The 18,737-nt window shown below is 42.8% G+C and overlaps 1 protein-coding gene across 1 annotated transcript in view; it reads left to right on the top strand.

The window, feature by feature from the left end:
• The window catches only part of PAPPA2 (pappalysin 2), a 309,041-nt gene that overhangs the window by 216,129 nt on the left and 74,175 nt on the right, over nt 1–18,737 (top strand). Inside the window, exons 14-16 of the mRNA XM_052654064.1 lie at nt 5,531–5,702; nt 9,067–9,244; nt 10,663–10,876. Of these exons, the coding sequence (XP_052510024.1) occupies nt 5,531–5,702; nt 9,067–9,244; nt 10,663–10,876 (564 nt within the window). The remainder of the gene's footprint in view (nt 1–5,530; nt 5,703–9,066; nt 9,245–10,662; nt 10,877–18,737) is intronic.

Here is an 18,737-nt window from a genome sequence, read left to right on the forward strand (position 1 = left end):
CTTTCCAAATCCTATTAATTTATTGAGGTCAAATCCTATTCAATGATAAAATTTCTCTGGAACAGCCATGGATTTATAATCGGTACCACATGATTTAATTATCTTCTGCCTTTGACTCTATTGAAAGCTTCTTCAGAATTAGGGAAATGTTTTATACTTTTGGTCTGTCTTATGGCTCCCATGTGATAATTTGTGCTGAAAACATTAAAGCATAATGATGAAACAGTGGGACCAGTTTCTCCTGCTGGAATCAGTATTATTATTTTATAGTCTTGGCCTATGGAATTTGTTGACTTATCTTTCAGGTTACACATATCCGAATCTTTGTGGTACTGAGTTTCACTCCTGATGAGCATCAGGAACTTTGAAATGTAAAATAAAATCACCACTGTGAGGATCCCACCACAGCCCTACAGAACCAAACTCTCCAGGGGGAAAAGCCTGGGTATCTATGTTTTTTAAATGCTGCCTAAGTGAGTCAAAAACACAATGATGATTGACAATGTCTGTCTTGTGACAGATGAGGGCCATTCTTTTATGGAACTCTGTCAATAGAGATTTCCCAAGGCATCATTTGGAGGCCCAAACATAAAGGAAACACACACATCATTTTGGTACGATGGTGCTAGAAGTGTGCCTGGATACCCATGAGCAGATTTTATGCAAGAGGATAGTCCAGGGATAACATACATTTTGCAACAGAAGTTTTCTATTGAAAGCGTTTTTTAAAACCCTCAAAAGCAATTACTTTGGGGAGTGAGAACCAGAAGAGAGAGAGAGAATAGAGGCATACTGGGGAAGTGGAGAGACAGAGAGCAAAGCTGGAAGGATGGGTAAGGGGACCATCTACATAGTGTAATCTCTAAGGACCTATTGACTTAAAACTCCACCATGAAAAACTCATTCTTCAGTCTGCAAATTTTGTCTCCCATTAAAATGGAAATAGCTGTGAATCATGTCTGACTGGGTGTATCATATCCTTACCTGAGAACACATTGTGATGGGGTGTCAGGAAAGGTCTGGAAAAAATGGGTGAAAGGGTAAGGTTGCCCAAGGAGGAAGCAGGCTTGACAGGGCATCTTGCAGGCAAAGGCAGCTGGACAGAGATCGTTAATTTGACTTGCTATCACTTGAAAGTAAACTGCTCAAAACTAAGAACGACCATGAAATGTATCCATCGTTTCCCCCCAGCCACCCTGCTAAGGAACTTCTTGGCTCATCCTGGCCAATGATGTTAGCTTCTGAATGGAGAAGAAAGCAACAGGAGACCCACCGCATCTTCAGGGAGATGGCCTGGTGGTCTAAGCTGGCCTGGAGAGTGAGAGCTCTGCATTCCACTTTGAGGGTTTTCCTCTGACTCTCTGTGTGGCCTTTAGCCAGACTCCAAACAGCTTTAGTTTCTTTGTATGTCAAACCAAGATAAATACCTAACTTCCCATCTCTCTGGGGCATGGTAAGGCTTTGTTGCTGCCACTTTCATTGACATGTGTCCAAAGACCATAAGAAGAAAGCTTTTGAAAAGTTTGAAGGCTAATTATGTTTACTAGCAAGATTCTCATTATGACATTGGGGCTTAATGTAGTAGTAGCCAGAAAGAAGAATGTATCAGGAGCATGGGAAAACGGAGAACACAGTACTTCACTCAGAGAAGCAGTGTATTTGTAGTGGAAGAGAAACACAAAAGGGGTTTTGGGGATAGGGTGCAAGGCAGAGAAGTCTACAATTGGTACCAGATGCCATCAGAAGCTAATGACCTGACAAACACCGTCCTCATAAAAAAAAATTCCTTAAAAAGGAAGCAAATGGAAATATAAGCTAGTGAAAGAATTTGCAGCAGCTGCCCTAAAACCATTTCTCACTTCATAAACAGGTCTGGGTTTGATGCTTTCTCTTTTTTTTTATCTTGGTCTTATTTCATGCCACTTTCCCCCTCTTCTAAGATCCCCTGTCCTGTTCTGCCTCCCTTGCTGCCAGTGCTGATGGACTCCTCACACAGGTAGTCATAGCAACCGAAGTTAACGGAACACCATCTTGATGGAAGGAGGCTCATTCAGAGTATTTGTTTTGGGTCTTATCTCAGCACGTATTTGTCATCACTGAGGATGAATTGGATGGAGTCATGGAGTCACTGGAAATTAGCATGTGCTATTTCAGATTAATTTCCTTGCAGTGAGCTGACATGAACCAGAACTGTTAATGACTCTCTGTTTTCCAGTCCTCTCTGCTTAACACACTGAAGAGCTATTACATCTTATGCATATCAAGGGCATGTAGTATCTATGGAACTTGGAGATGTTTAGCATCACTAATGAGAGGTTCTCATCTCATTCCATGAAGGACGGTCAGGTTTCAGATTCCTTATGCCACTAGGCTGAATGAAGGCTCAGAGACAAAGCTTTATTTCCTATATTGCAGACCTAATTAGCAGTGTTGAATTTGAAGAATCCATCTCCCCCAACTCATACCCTTCATCAGGCTCTGTGTAGTGAGTCTGAGGAAATACTACATGATCCCGGAGAATAATCAGGGTTTACAGGAGAAAAACATTTACTGCATACCACTCAACTCCAGTTCCTCCATCGTATGCCTGATAAGCATGGGTAAAAAAAAATGAGAATGTCACTGACATAGTTCAAATCCCATGGGTACAAGATGAGAGGCAGCAACTTTAGCATATTCAAATCAAATCCATACTTCTTGGACTAGTGCTTTTTAAATCAATTCTCAATTATTTCAAGTGCAATTCAATGACATTTTATTTTCCACTTTCTTATACTGTTGCCCAGTTTCTTGATAAAAGTATTTGGCCTCTAACAGAAGTCAAGAGCAAATAAAACAAATGAATGATGACGAGCTTCACAGAAGTCATTTTGATTAAGATTTACCACCACTGGCAAAAACATCATGAGCAAGAAAGTATAAAAAGTATCATGCTGTTTTCCCACACTAGACTATGACTTCTTTAAGGGCATACTTATTTTATCCCAATACTGAGACCAATGTGCTAAGTGCTTGGGAAATGTTTATGAATGAATGAAGCAGTAGGGCAAGACGGTTGAATCATTGTTTGATAATGATTTTTTTAACTTCGTATCCCCATCTATCACTATAAAATTTAACAAATTTACCATTTTGATAGCTATTGACTTACTTTGATGTCTATGACATGGAAATATTTAATTCAGCAAACATTTGTTGCATCTCCCACAACGAGGTGTACGGTAAATACAAAAGTGGGTAGAAGTCAGTATTTGTCTTCAAGGAGATCATAGTCTAGTTGGGAGATTCAGCAGCCTTTAGGAGACACTTGTGTACCCATTGCCTTGTGGATCAAAGAATGGATGAATTAACTAAAAACTGTGGCAATAATACAGATAGAGTAAAAGAAATGTTAGAAAAGTTATTTTTTAAATTTCCCTTTAAGATTCAAAGAAGGAAGATATCTGGAGGGGCTTCTTGGAGTGGGAAGGCCTTTTAAAAGGTTCAGTAAATTGAGCAAAGGTACAGACATGGGAAAACCAAAACATGTGGGTGACTCACAGAAAACAGGCCATTGAATGTGGCATGTGGGCCATTTACAGTGGGGCAGTAGAGAGAATGAACCTAGGAACAGTGGCTGCATATGGGCACACACCGTTACTGTCCTCATCTCATGGGGGAAGGACTTGAAACCCTGGGGAATAAATAACTCAACCATATCACCCAGGTAGTAAATGGTGAAGCCAGGATTCAAATTCACACAGCCTGGGGGCAGTTCTCTAAATTTTAATCTCTGTGGCTCTGCCTTGATAAAAGAGTAACCGTCTTTTGAATCTGTTACATCCCTGATGCTGTCATGATCCTGACAAGATCCCCTCAAACCTCAGGGAGTTTAACTGTCTCTCCTATTCCTACATGACTAGCTTTAGAGACCCAGACAGCAGTTCTCTGATGAGGTAATGTCCTAGAAGCATCTACCACATTAGGCATGTGGCAGGGGCTTGATATGTGTGAGTTTTTTCTTCTTTCTGTCATGGGCTCAATTTCTGATTTGTTGTGCAGTCGCTCAGTCGTGTCCAACTCTTCGTGATCCTGTGGACTGCAGCACACCTGGTTTCCCTGTCCTCCACTATCTCCTGGAGTTTGCTCAGTCTCATGTGCATTGAGTCAGTGATGCCATCCAACCATCCAATCCTCTGTCACCCTCTTCTCCTGCCCTCAGTCTTTCCCAGCATCATCTTTTCCAATGAGTCAGCTCTTTGCATCAAGCTGCCAAAGTATTGGAGCTTTAGCTATAGCATCAGTCCTTCCAATGAGTATTCACAAGTTGATTTCCTTTAGGATTAATTGGTTTGACCTCCTTGCTATCCAAGGGACTCTCAAGACTCTTCCCCAGCACCATAGTTTGAAAGCATCAATTCTTCAGCATGAGACTTCTTTATGGTCCAACTCTCATATCTGTAAATGACTACTGGAAAAACCATAGCTTTGACTATATGGATCTTTGTTGGCAAAGTGATGTCTCTGCTTTTTAATATGCTGTCTAGATTTGTCATAGCTTTTCTTCCAAGCCAGTGTTGATATTCAGTGGTATATGTGTGCATCTGTGCTAAGTAACTTCAGTCATGTCCAACTCTTTGTGACCCTATGGACTGTAGCCTGCCAGGCTCCTCTGTCCATGGAATTCTCCAGGCAAGAATACTAGAGTAGGTTGTCATGCCCTTCTCCAGGGAGTCTTCCTAACCCAAGGATTGAACCCATGTCTCTTAAAAACTCCTGTATTGGCAGGCAGCTTCTTTACCACTAGTGCCACATGACTGCTATATTCAAAGTGTATAACCATCAAGGTCCTACTGTATAGCACATAGAACTCTGCTCAGTGTTATTTGGCACCCTGGATGGGAGGGGATTTTTGGGGAGACTGGATACATGTATATGTATGGCTGAGTCCCTTCGCTCTTCATCTGAACTATTGCAACGTTGGCTGTTAATTGTTGTTAAATGTTGGTTGTTAATACTCCAAAACTAAATAAAAAGTTTAGAAAAATACTCCATTCCAATCAGTAAATAAATGTTGCCTTTTCTGCCAGCTCAAACACCTGTTCTATAGGGCCCCCTGAGACCAACCCATGATGGAAAAACAAAAAGGTTTCTGCCTGACTCCAGAATTCACTCCTGATCTTTGCCCTGCATCTGTTCTGATTGTTTGGGTCTCAAAAGTACTGACTGTGAAACATTCTGAGGATTACCCTCTGATCTATTTACTTCTATGCCATCCAGAGCTCTGGGGACACTCTCCCCACCTGTCATCATCATTTTCTCTTCCTGGAAGATCCATAGAAAGCTGGTTCATAATCGCTTGGTAGCTGATATTGTTCCTGTTTACTTTATGTTGCTGGGTTCCAGGTCACAAGAAGGAAGTGATGAGTTGAATGTAGGTTTTCAAGAAAGTGTTCTCTTTGGTTTAGAGACCCTTCTCAAAGGGAGAGGCAAAGCCTTTGCTGCTGCCTAGCAAGTCAATGTAAGATATTTCTGCTTCTGTCATCTCCAGCTGTGTCCATCGGCCCTGTGGGGAGCAGGGCAGCTGTGTGCCATTGCTGCTTGATCACGCGGATATGGTGAACTGTACCTCTGGTGGCCCGGGTCACATGAAGTGCTCTATCACCTGTCAGAGGGGGTCTGCCCTTCAGGCCAGCAATGGGCAGTACCTCAGGCCCATGCAGGTGAGTTGGAAATCTGTGGTCATCAGGACCAAGCCCCTGGGGAGGGACAGTATGCATGCTCCTCCTCCTGGCTGGATGGGGGAAAAGCCTGTGTTTTTAAATCATCTGAAAGGAAAAATGAGGACTCTAACAATCAAGGAGAAGCATGGATTTATAGAAATGTAAGGTATATGTAGAAATATATAAGAAGTGTAAGAAATTATGATCCTGACTTTTGGCTTCAAAATGAGAATGTTACAGTTTAGACCTGTCCAAAATTTACAGGCAAGATAGGATGCAATCAGCCTTTTTGTGGTCCATTTTTTGCCTGTTCCCCCAAGTCCAACCCTCCTTATAAGAATACTGAAGGAAAAATTATGATTTTCTTTCTTCTGCTACTGAAGTAGGACTTATATCAAGATTCTAGTTTTGACTGAATTTTTTCAAATTTCTGTAAGCTACCATGGCACCACTTCCAGCGTTTCAAGGTGGCCTGAAGGTACTAGAATATATTAGTGAAGAGCATGGCTTGGGAGACAGACTTGGAATGAAATTTGACTCCTCTGTTTATTGTGTAATTTTAGGTAAAGACAAGCAAAACATGCCAACCTCTTTAAGGTCATTTCCAAACTTGCAAAATAGTTAGATCAGAGGTATTTATGTCCTTGGGCTGTTTTGATGACTGAGTAGAAATAATTCATAAGCTTCTATCAAAGTGATAGGCACCTAGCTCTCTGCAAAGCTGCCATTATGATGACCATGATGATGTATTGTCCACTAAGAATTTTGTTTTCCCTCTTTCCTTTAGAAAGCTTTCCATATTCTACAGAGGAATTTGAAATTTGAGAACACATGAGCACAATATGATAGAGAGACAGGATGCATTAGGCAAAAGGTAAATGGTGCTTGAGAAGAATATGAGGGAGATGAGGTATGATGAAGGACGAGTGGAAGCATGATTGGTAGTCAGGTATCAATGGCTTGGAAGATTCGAATTGTTTTTCATCTGGTACCAGTTGACTGCTCAGCAGATTGTGGATCCGTGGAGGAATTTCACTTGCTTAGACACAGAATTTAAAGATACAATCTTTTGTTTCAGATGGCTGAGAGAGACTTCTGTGTAGAGATACTGTTTTAACATACCTTGAAGCATCAGCTCCTTGGTTTGTGATGCTCTGGTCAGAAGAGCAGAACTCTTATCACCTACCCGTCCTTAACTCAGCTTACCTCATACTAGAAAAGAGATGGAAAGAAGGAAAAAGAACAAAAACAATGTAGGAACTGAATACATTTGTGTGCTAGGTAAAGAAGGAGAGAGAAGAAAAGATGGTGTTTGCAGTTCATTAAAATTAGGAGCAAATTCAAAACAGAACAGTCAATACTTACTGGAGCCAGGAGAAAACCCAGACAATATATGCAGTGTTTCAGAGACATTCTTTAAGTGATCGCTGTGATTGGAGCCAGTCTTCTAGGCTGTGAGCATTGCAGTTGGGTCCAAGTTGGGAGAAGGAAGGTGGGAGCTCACCCTTTGCCAGTCATATGATGGAATCATCAAGCACAGCTCTCCAGCTGACTGCTCCCATCACCCGAGCCTGGCCCCACTAAAGAAATGATATGATCCCAGCTTGTGATCACAAGACAGCAGGGATATCTGCTTTTTGTTGACATAAGAACTGAAACTAACCAGAAAAGTGTGTCTGGCTTTGAATTGGGGCCTTCTGGCAGGCAACCTGGGAACATTGGGAAGGATGGAGGGGCAGCCAGGCAGGAGTGGGTGTCAGAGGTGACAGGTGCTTTCATCAGTCATTTTACCTTTGACTTTGGTGCCACTGTGGTCTCCTGATGGGATGCTGGCTGAGCCCCAGAATCTCCCTTCTCTCTTTTTGACTTTTGGTAACCTACTATGGTGACACTTTTCACCCAACAAGCCATGAGTGTCCAGGTCTCTGAGTGCCTGCCCATCCTGTTCCTCTCACTCTGAAACTTTCTTCTCCTTGCTTCTGCTCTGCTGCTGGGAAGTCTTGCTCATCTTTCAAAGACCGGTTCCTGAGTTATCTACTATGTGAATCTCCCTGGAAACACTCTCCCTCCTACCCAAGATGGGCAATTCCTTCTCCAGCCTCTGTAGTGCTATCTCACCACCACAAAACAAGCATGCGTATATGATGCTGCTGTGGCTTAGTAGAACAGCTTATATTCTCTTTCTTCTTGGTCCGTGTTTTCTCCTTTATGATTTGTATTCTTTGCATTACATTCTCACAAATCATCATAGAAGGGAGTAAGATGTAACCAAAGTGCATCTCCCACACTTTCCTTTTTAACTTCTTCTCCTTCCTTCTTCTCTCTCTTTCTTCTTCCTTCCGTTCTCCCCACTTCAGATGTTTTCTGATCCACTGCTTCAACCTGTGATGAGCTCTGCTGGTAGCTCCTTAAGGGTCTTGTTTATCCAAATTTGAAAGTACCTGGCCCTTCTAAGTGCTCAAAAAAAGGTCTCCTCATTTGTTTCTTGGTGATGAATTCTAGGACCCCCTACATAGGCCATAGCCCCAAGGAAATGGCTGGAATCTCTTAGATTTAACTACAGGGTTTGGAAGATGCCTCATGTGCATTAATTCTCAGATGTTCTTAAAAATTAGGCACCATTCTCAGAGAATACGATTATGTTTATTATGTACCATTATCAGTCAGCTTATCAGTAAAGGTCCCAGCAGGAAACCGATGAATGCTCAAAGGGGGGCAATTTGAGGAACTTCAGTAAAGGGACTGCTGATAAAAGTGGGGGCAGGATCTAGGAAATGACAAAGAGATGGTCCAGAATCTCAGGGTGAAAGGGTAATGTCCCCTCTAGACCTAAAGAGCTGACTGTAAGGGGCAGTTAGCAGAACCCATGGGAAAGAGCGCAGCAGGCGTGTGAGGAGCTCTGCCAAAGGCGGAGCCAGCCTACAGCGACCCAAGGGAGGGAGTAGCGAGAATCGACCCCCGGCCTCCCTTGCTTCTCTGCCTCTTCCGTCTCCTACCAGTGCTACCCTGGCTGCTCCAGCAGACACAAGTCAAAAGCATGAAGCCCACAAGGGCCAGGGTCCCAGAGCACACAGCAGGGCAGAGTAGGGTGGAGAGCCACCTGGAGAAGCGTGTGAGGAGAGCCGAGAGTTGCGCTGGAGGAGCGTCTTCATTTCATGACTCCCTTATGCTCACATGCACCTTTCATCAGCAGTGTACCTGGGTATTGTGAAATTGCACATTAAGACAAGAGGGAGGGAGGCAAAATCATTTTGCCTGTTGTGAATATTTGTACAAATAATCATCAGGACTCTGCCAGATCCTGGGAACTATTTCGATAAGCCTTTTTGTGCGACTTTGATAACAGAAAACTTTCTGTTTCTAGAAGAAAATTCTGCTCACATGTTCCTCTGGGCACTGGGACCGGGCTGTGAGCTGCCAACCCCTTGACTGTGGTGTCCCTGACGCATCTTTGGTGAACTACGCAAACTTCTCCTGCTCGGAGGGAACCAACTTTCTGAAACGCTGCTCTATCTCCTGTATCCCACCAGCCAAGCTGCAAGGTATTGTCTGGCCAAGCAGGAGTTATATACAAGTTCTCCTCAGGTTCTCTCTCTTTGGCGGCGGGGAGGGGGGTGATGGGGGTGGGGGGGGGCGTACTTTGGGGATGTTTTCTTTACTCCATTGAGCTTCCCACCTGACTCTGCTAAAGCACCTTCTTTTGACAAGCAAGAGGCAACACATTCCTTGTCTCAACCACTTGGAAGGATGCCCCTAACTCAAGATCTCATTAATGAAAGAAATTGAGACCTTCCTATTTTTATTTGAGTTTATGTTCTCTGGAGTCAAGCCAACTAACAGTTTTCTGAGAGTATTAATAATTCAGATACCCTTTATCATGCACATTTTGAAATGTAATATTTACAACCCTTCTGTGAGTTAGGTGCCTTTAGTCCTATTTTAGCAATGAGAGCACAGTTGTATGAGCTGTACTGCTAGGGAGAGATGAGAATGTGGTGGAACTTCTTCTGACCCCACATCTTTTTGTTGTTGTTGTTTAAGAGAGCATGGGAATAGGCTATTTTATTTGTTTTTTTTTTTATTATTATTCATTTTGGCCACACCCCGAAGCATGTAGGTCTAGTTTCCCAACCAGGGATCGAACCCATGCCCCCTGCCTCGGAAACACAGGTTCTTAACCACTGAATTGCCAGGGAGGTCCCTCTGACCCCACATCTTGCTCTTCCTCGTGAACTTAGGTGTGTCCAACAGTGACCCAGCAGACTTGTTATAAATGCAGATTTTTAGGCTCATGCTGACAGAGTCTGCTTTAGTAAACCTGAAGTGGGTTGGTGATACTACTCTATGGGGCCTCCATAGATTGAACTTGGAGAAACCGCTGAGGCATATGGTGTATGGTATTTAAGTACAGAAGTTTGCATCAAACTGCAAGTTCAAACCCTGCCTCTGCCCTTACTAGCTTGGACAAATTACTTAAACTCAATTTCCTCATCTGCAAAATAGGGGATAATGATGGTATCTATTTCACAGAGTTGTTTGAGGTTTGACGTTTACCCAAGTGATACGTGTTAAATGCTTACAGCAGTGCCTGGCATGTAATGAGCCCTATAAAAGTGTCATCTAGTATTATTATAATCCTTTCCACAATACTGTCACAACTTTATTTTTATTATTTGTAGTGAGGAGTGAGGTAAGGATTTGGTTGGTAGCCCGTCTTTCATTCAGGTCAAGAACTAGCTTTCTGACCTCAATGCTACACGAGAGAGCACAATAGATGCTCTGTGGGTAGAAAGATACAGGATAAACATTTGACTTGAAGTTTTAGAGAAGCTGCTCCACGAAAAATACTGTGACTTTCCAAGAATGACTGTCTGTTGACAGGTCTTCGTTCTTTCTGTTTGTTATTTTATTTTTGGACTCTCTGTTCTGAGCGTTCTGTGCTTCTCTTTCTTGGAGTTAGGACTGAGCCCATGGCTGACCTGTCTTGAAGATGGGCTCTGGTCTCTCCCTGAAGCTTACTGCAAGTTGGAGTGTGATGCTCCTCCTGTTATCCCGAATGCCAACCTGCTCCAGCCTCGCTGCCTCCAGGGGAACCATGACGTAGGCTCTACCTGCAGATATGAATGCAAACCGGGCTACTATGTGCTGGGAAGCACGGAGAATAAAGTCAGGAAGTAAGTTGGAACGTTCCTGGTCTTTGCCATTCTCTCTACCCTTATACCTTGCTCCTGTTGTTTCAATTGCAAATCCAAGACCGTTGTTTTGGAAATAACATTAAGACCTTCTGGGTTGTCCACTGTTTGTTGTGTTTGTTTTTCTATATAATCTCTCTTCGACTGCACAAGTGTGTTCCCCAGTCATGACAGACAGGCTGGCCAGATTTGCTTCCTGTAAAGATATGCTTTCCCATAGCAGATTCCAGAGTCTCATCTTGGTGTGTTTTAAAAGATTCTCTGCCCAAATTATTATTTTCCTTGAAAGTAAGTGTTAGGAGCTTCTTAAGTGGTAAACACGTCACCCAAATCCAACTCTGTCCTAGAACGTCATCATCAGGCCCATTGGAAGTTTAAAATTGTGGCTGTGGCAGAAATTGCCTAGGGTGGTCTCCAACTCAGATTCTTATTAGGTATGTGATGCTGGGAAGTTTCTCTGTCTCAGTCTCTCATCTGTAAAATGAGGATAATGATAATAATAATGTAGGAACTAAGTAAATTAATATGTATAAAATGAGTCAGTGAATTAATTTTTTTTAATTTTAATTTTATTTTTGGCTATGCTGGATCTTCAGCACTGTGCTCAGGCTTTCTCTAGTTGCAGCAAGTGGGGGCTACTCTCTGTTGCAGTGACTTCTGTTGCAGAGCATGGGCTCAGTAGTTGAGGCTCATGGACTTTGTTGCTCTGAAGCATATGGAATCTTCCTGGACCAGTAATTGAACTCATGTTCCCTTGATTGGCAAGCAGATTCTTAACCACTGGACCACCGGGGAAATCTAGTAAATCTATTTTTAAAACATAGAACTCAATACATATTATCTATTACTATTGTAATTATACTCTTTCTGGTTTATCCTTCCTGGACTTTGTGTGTATACATTCCTAGACCCAGAAATCAAGAGGACCTTTCTTCAAAATTCATGGTGGACCAGAAAGAATAAAAGCTTTGCTGCATAATTTAAGAGAAACTGTTTTGAAGACACTTGTGCTGGGGTTCAAATCCCAGTTATCACCCATTTTATTAGCTGAGTAACCTCAGGCAAGTTACTGAACTCTTTGGGTCTCTTCTCCTTTGTCAACTGGGCATAATGCCCGCATCAAAGTGCTCAGTTGAGGATTAAACAAGATAATACATATTCAGCCCCAATAGCTCAGCAGGCAAAGAATTTGCCTGCAACACAGGAGATGTGGGTTCAGTCCCTGGGTTGGAAAGATCCGATGGAGGAAGGCATGGCAACCCACTCCAGTATTCTTGCCTGGGAAATCCCATGGACAGAGGAACCTGGTGGGCTATGGAGTTGGATACGACAGAGCTCACATGCAATACAATAATGTACAGCTCAGTGCCTGACTTGTGCTAAATGATCAATAAATTGTTTCAAAAAAAAAGAAAGAAAGAAACATTTTCTGAACAAACAAAACAAGGAAAAAACTTTCAGAAGAAGAAACTCCTTGTACTCAGTAAATTGTAGCTATTGTTTTCCTACCATAGATTATGTCTTATTACTTATCTAGGACTTAGTTGAAAATCTGACCATAGTAGGTATTCTTTAAAAAAAAAATTTTTTTTTGAACTGACAAAATCCTAGCCATGGCATTACCAGTGATTCCAGAAGATATCAACTTCTACTGTAAACTAGAATTTTCTAAGGGAGCAGAAGAAAATCAGGACGCTTACTTTCTGGCTTGCATTTGCCCTTCTCTAGTCTACATCCAGCCATCTCAGTATGGGATGGATTGAGTCTGGCTTCACCCAGAGCCTTTCACTCCTGAGAAAACCCAAGATAATATTTGGGGTGGGGGGGGAGCCTCCTCCTCATTATCTCAGCCCAAGGCAAGAGCCAGACTAATTAGAACATGAATAATACTGATGAAAAATTCATAGGAAGCAGCATTCTGGTTCAGTGACTCTAGCAGGTACAGTCTACAGTTTTTGACAACCAAAAACATATTTGCATGTTCTGGTCATAGGGTCTAGATCAATTTGCATCAGCATACATTGATGGGCAGGGAGGACCCAGGTCATCTTCCAATGAGAATGACATTACAACCAGCCCCGAAGGCTGTTGTTTTCTTGCTTTTTTTCTTTTCTTCTTGCCTCTCTTCTCTCACACCTGCAGCCAACTCAGGGGTCTGCAGAACAGTACAATAAAGACTAGAGGGAGAGAGAACAGTCTTGGGACCAGGAGGAACTCAGGGCAGAGGGATTTTTCCTAGCTCTCCAGGCCCATGGCCGAGCTTTGCATTGGGAAGAGTGAGGCTGCATCCATGTCTCCACCAGCTTCCCCACCCCAGCAGGGGCAAACAGGGGCCATTTGCTGGCATGACTTTCTTTTCTGGTTGAGAAACTGGAAGCTTACATCACAACGTCAGTATGGGTTTGAGCTTAAACATTTACATTTGCAAGCACCATCCTGAGGACAGATTAAATTATTTACCACACTGTGTAAACTGATTTCAGCCTTAGTTTACACCTGTTTACATACGGCAGTAGATTGGTAATCAGAAGTTTGCAAGTCAGGAGTAAATCACTGTCACTTGCTGCTTGTGTTTACCCAACAAACTATGTCAGCCTTGTCCCTTGCTTGGAGCCCAGCGTTGTACTAATGGAGCCCTGAAATTCTTTCTAGGGCATGCAGGCAGGGGGAGAAGAGGCTGAGAGAAGCTGGCAGGGAAATCAGCTCAGACAGAGTAGGCACGCACTAGTCTTCTGCACTTCTTTGAGAAGTGGAAAAAGCCCCTTGATGGTCAAGTTCTCCCCTTGTTCTCTGCATGACCCTGAACAAGGTACTCCACAATCATAGCCATGTGTCTCAGACTTCGCATTCTTAAGGTGAGGGGCAGTAATGACTTCTACTGAACAGTATTGTTTTGATGCCCAAAGTAGGTAATGTCCTGAAAGTGTTTTATAAACTATGAAGTTCAATACATGTGCTAGATATAACTTTTTGTTCATTTCTTTTTGGAAGAAGGAAACAACTACCAAAATATCAGCCAAGTACATTGCCTTCCTGCTTCTTCTCAAGTCTGTTGAATATTGTTTCAAGAGAGAAAAAGAGAAGCGCTGCGTCTGACTTTTCTCTTCCACCCAGCTTGTTTAAGTTTTGTCCCATTGCACTTGGAGGTTAGCGTGGAAGGCGCAGCTGCAGCTGGCACTTTCTCACGTGCGTGCTGTGTGTCAGCCTTGGGGTTAGGAGCAAAGACACCTGCAAGAGTAGGACCGAGGCTCTGGCCTCCAGGAGCACCCAGCCTCCATGCTCCCTGTTTCATGGGCATCATTTCTTCTTGCAAGAGAGCATAGGAGTGGACACGGACCACAGTAGGCCCTTTCTCTTGGCCCTTGGATCCCTTACCCCTTCTTTCTGGGATTTGAAGATGGCACTGTTCACACTGAATCTAGTCCCTGAGGACAGGGAAATGCAATGGTTTGGCCTGGGTAGTGCACTCTGACCTTGAAGTCCTGAGTAGAGTCAGCATTACCCAAACCATATAAATTCTAGAGGGGGAAAAACTGAGAAGGAGGTTAAGTGGATGTTAGGGTAACAAAAATTCAGTGAAACAAATGCCCATTATATGGTACAATCATAGGCTGGTACAGACATATTGTGAAGTATCCTTCTAAACATTAAAGATGTTTAGAAGAATATTACAGACATGGGAAAACATTCTCAATATGGTAAATGGATAAAAGCAAGAATATAATTATTATATATGACACAATCCCTATTTTCCACATTAAAGGTATATTTTTAGCATTCTTTTTCAGTAGCTAGAAGTGATGATGATATTAACAGCCATAATCTTTATATAGTAGGTTTATAGGGAATATAGCTTTTATTTTTCTGCTGTTTATATATGCTAAATTTTCTAGACTTTAGAATGAGATAAATAGTTTAAAAATGAAGTGAGCGAGAAAGAGGGGATCATAGCCATTTGTGGAGGTAGAGAGTGATACAAGGAGAACTAGCCACATCTTTCTAAACAGGCAAACCATACAGAGACCAGCAGTCCAGGATGGCATTATGACAGGGACTTGCCACTGGCCCCTTGCTCCCAGACTCATCTATATTTTTTGAGTTGGAGTATGGTCGCTTTACTCTGTTGTGTTAGCTTCTGCTGTGCAGTAATGTGAGTCAGCTCTAAGTATACATATATCGCCTCCCTCTGAGCCTCCCTCCCACCCCTCTAGATCATCACAGGGCGCTGAGCTGAGCTTCCTGTGCTACCCAGCAGCTTCCCACTAGCTGTCTATTTCACAAGCGGCAGTGTGCACACGTCAGTACCACTCTCCCGGTTCATCTCAGCCCCCGTCCCCCTCATGTCACGTGTCCGTTCTCTGCATCTGCATCTCTGTTCCTGCCCTGCAGACAGATTCATCTGTACCGTTTCTCTAGATTCCACGTATATACCTTAATATACAAGCACCATCTCTGTTCTTGAAGGCTGTCTCAGACCTCATCTCTTCCAGTCCTAAAACCTCTTCCCTGACTTTCAGCAGATCATCCTACTCCCAAAGTGCAAAGGTCTGCCCACAGGTGTGCCAGCCAAATGACACCTCCAAACAGGCTTTCCCCCTTCTTACTGTCTAAAATGAATCATGACCAACAAGGACCTACTGTAGAGCACAGGGAACTTACTCTGTTTTGTAATAACCTATAAGGGAAACAAATCTGAAAAAGAATATATATATATATACATATACACTTTATGTATTTTATATATATATATAACTGAATCACTGTTCTGTACACCTGAAACTAACATAGCATTGTAAATCAACTGTAGTTCAAAAAAAAAAAAAAAACCCTCAAATATATATTTATTTATTTACTAGAAAGAAAAAAATCCCAGCAAAATGTCAAGACCATGGGCAAGTGACAGGACTCTGGAAGATTTTTTGGTCTTCTGATTTGAGGTTCTTTTAATAAATAATCATATTTTATAATAAATAAAATAAAAGGAACTCCTCCACCTTTACCCTGGATCCCGTAACCCTTCTCAAACATTTCCCTCAACCTCTTCACCTTCCTCTTTCCTGCAGCTGAAGCCTCTCTCTTCCTCACGCCAGGTTACTTCTCTTTAATTGTGCTCAGGTCTCTCCTACATTAAAACTCAAACAAGCAGAGCCTTTTCTTGACCCATGTTTCTCTCCAGCTATCACAGCTTCCCCCTCCCTTATGAAATGTGTCAAAAAAGTCATTTGTATTCACCATCCCCATCTTACAGTTTTTTCTCTCCTTCACATTTTGACACTCAGGTTTCCATTCCCATCTCTCCACTAAAGCTGAGGGTGCCATGAACATCGCTGCCAAATGCAGGGACTCTTCTTGGACCTAATGTGGTGTTAGTTGCTCCAACTAACACCTGTCCAACTCTTTGTGACCCCATGGACTGTAGCCCATCAGGCTTCTCTGTCCATGGAATTCTCCAGGCTAGAACACTGGAGTGGGTCGCCGTTCCCTTCTCTAGGGGATCTTCCTGACCCAGAGACTGAAACTGGGTCTCCTGTATTACTGGCAGATTCTTTACCATCTGAGACACCAGGGACCTAATGTTATGCGGGAATATTTGGCTTATGTTGTAATCACCCTGTGAGATAAAATGGATCCTCCCACCCAAATTTGGTTTGGCTTTGGAAAGTAATGATGCCACACATACATAGACCAAGAGAGTATTAAGAGATTTGTTAGTCACATAACGAGATGTTTGGAGAGAAGGGGAAAATCCCAAGTTGGTCTTCAAATTGCTTGAGTAATCAGGGAAAAGAGGTTGGTCGGGAGTTGGATGGTAGTTAGGGTGTGGGGCTTGAGTGAAGGTGTACATGTGAGGGCTTCCCTAATAGCTCAGTTGGTAAAGAATCTGCCTGTGATGCAGGAGACCCTGGTTTGATTCCTGGGTCAGGAAGATCCCCTGGAGGAGGGACAGGCTACCCACTCCAGTATTTTTGGGCTTCCCTGGCAGCTCAGCTGGTAAAGAACCTGCCTGCTATGTGGGAGACCTGGGTTCAGTCCCTGGGTTGGGAGGATCCCCTGGAGAAGGGAAAGGCTACCCACTCCAGTATTTTGGCCTGGAGAGTTCCATGGACGGTATAGTCCCTGGGGTCACAGACTTGCACATGACTGAGCGACTTCCACTTTCACTTGTGCTTGTGAACAGGACCTGGTATGGTTTGAACTTTATGCTGAGGCCAAAAGAGGAGGCGCCCAGACTTTCTTATAGGCTTGCTCGGAGGTGGGAGATGGTAGGGCTTGGATGCTGTCAAGAGTCAAACATCAAAGATGGAGTGTGGCTCTTCAGTAAAACACACGTGTCTGAGCCCTCCTTGAATCTTCTTCCTTGATTCTGCTCTATGTCACTCCCTTGATTTTCCTCTTCTCAGTTTCCTTTTCTGGCTTTTCCTCCACTGCCCATGGTGTCAATGTTGGTGTTTCTCTGAACTCACTCTTCTCTTGTGTTCTGCATACTTGTCTGACCTGAAGCTCATTTACCCCAATGGCCTCCACTACCTTCCACATACTCATGACCCTTAAACCCACATCTGCTATCTAATCTCTTCCCATAAGGGCTATAAGACTCATTAGGACAATTGCCTGCAGATAAAGCCACTTGCATATCTGAAATGCATTTCAAACTCTTCCTATATAAAACAGAGCCTATTATAAACTCTTTCAAATCTGTACATCCTTCTGTGTTCCACGTGGTTGGATAGGTCAGGTGAGAGATCTGCATATAACCTGAGACACATTTTTTTTAATCCATATATGGCTTTATTTTTTTTTTATTTATGAAGTGTTATGGAAAGAACACATCTGAATATCATTCTATTGGTGATGACACTTGAACAATATTCACAAAACATAACTCTTCTTGAGTAACTAATAATGATCAGAGACTATAATTGTACACTATTGAGAAATATCGAACAACTAGAGGACAATTGCTCTACAATATTGTGTGGCCTCTGCCATATGGCAACACAAATTGGCCTGAGACTCTTAAACATCTTTTCCCTCAGTCAAATCAGTCATCAGCTTCCATCAAATGGCATTTTCTTATTGACTCTCAGCCATGTCTCCTCACCCTGTTGCCACTTCTGTATGACAAATCACTATCCTTTGTCATGCATGAACTGAGCTTTCTGACTCCAGTCTTTCCCCCTTCAATACATTCACTACTTTGCAGTAATAGCAATCTTCAACAAATTTCAACCCAGTTATAGTATTCCCCTTATATAAAACTAAATGAAAAAATAAAAAATAAAAAAAAATAAATGACCAGCCTTTCTGCTATTTCATCTATGACACTAAAAAAGCTTAAAATTAAAAATATTTTCAATGTCTTGCATGATCTTGCTGGGCCCGGCTTACCTCTCCAGGGTCGTAACTATCTTCCCTGGGAGATCACTTCCCTCCAACTATTACACACAAAACCTTCTGCAGTGTGGGTTCTAATGTTCTGGGTTTCTTTTACTTCTTTATATGCACCATAGCTTACATGCCTCTGGGCTTTCAAACGTGCTATTCCTTCTGGTCTGAGCTCTCCCCAACAGTGGCCTTTTGCTTGACTACCTCTTGCATGCGTGTGTGCATGGTAAGTCACTTCAGTTGTGTCCAACTCTTTGCAACTCTATGGACCATAGCACACCAGGCTCCTCTGTCCGTGGGACTCTCCAGCAGGAATACTGGAGTGAGTTGCCATGCCCTTCTCCAGGGGATCTTCCTGTCCCAGGGATCGAACTTGTGTCTTTCTGTCTCCTGCATTGGCAGGGAGATTCTCCACCACTAGCCTTACTGTCCCATTTTTAAGATCGGAGTGATTTTT

Source organism: Budorcas taxicolor, chromosome 16 (assembly GCF_023091745.1).
Source record: "Budorcas taxicolor isolate Tak-1 chromosome 16, Takin1.1, whole genome shotgun sequence".
In the NCBI taxonomy this organism is placed as follows: Eukaryota; Metazoa; Chordata; class Mammalia; order Artiodactyla; family Bovidae; genus Budorcas; species Budorcas taxicolor.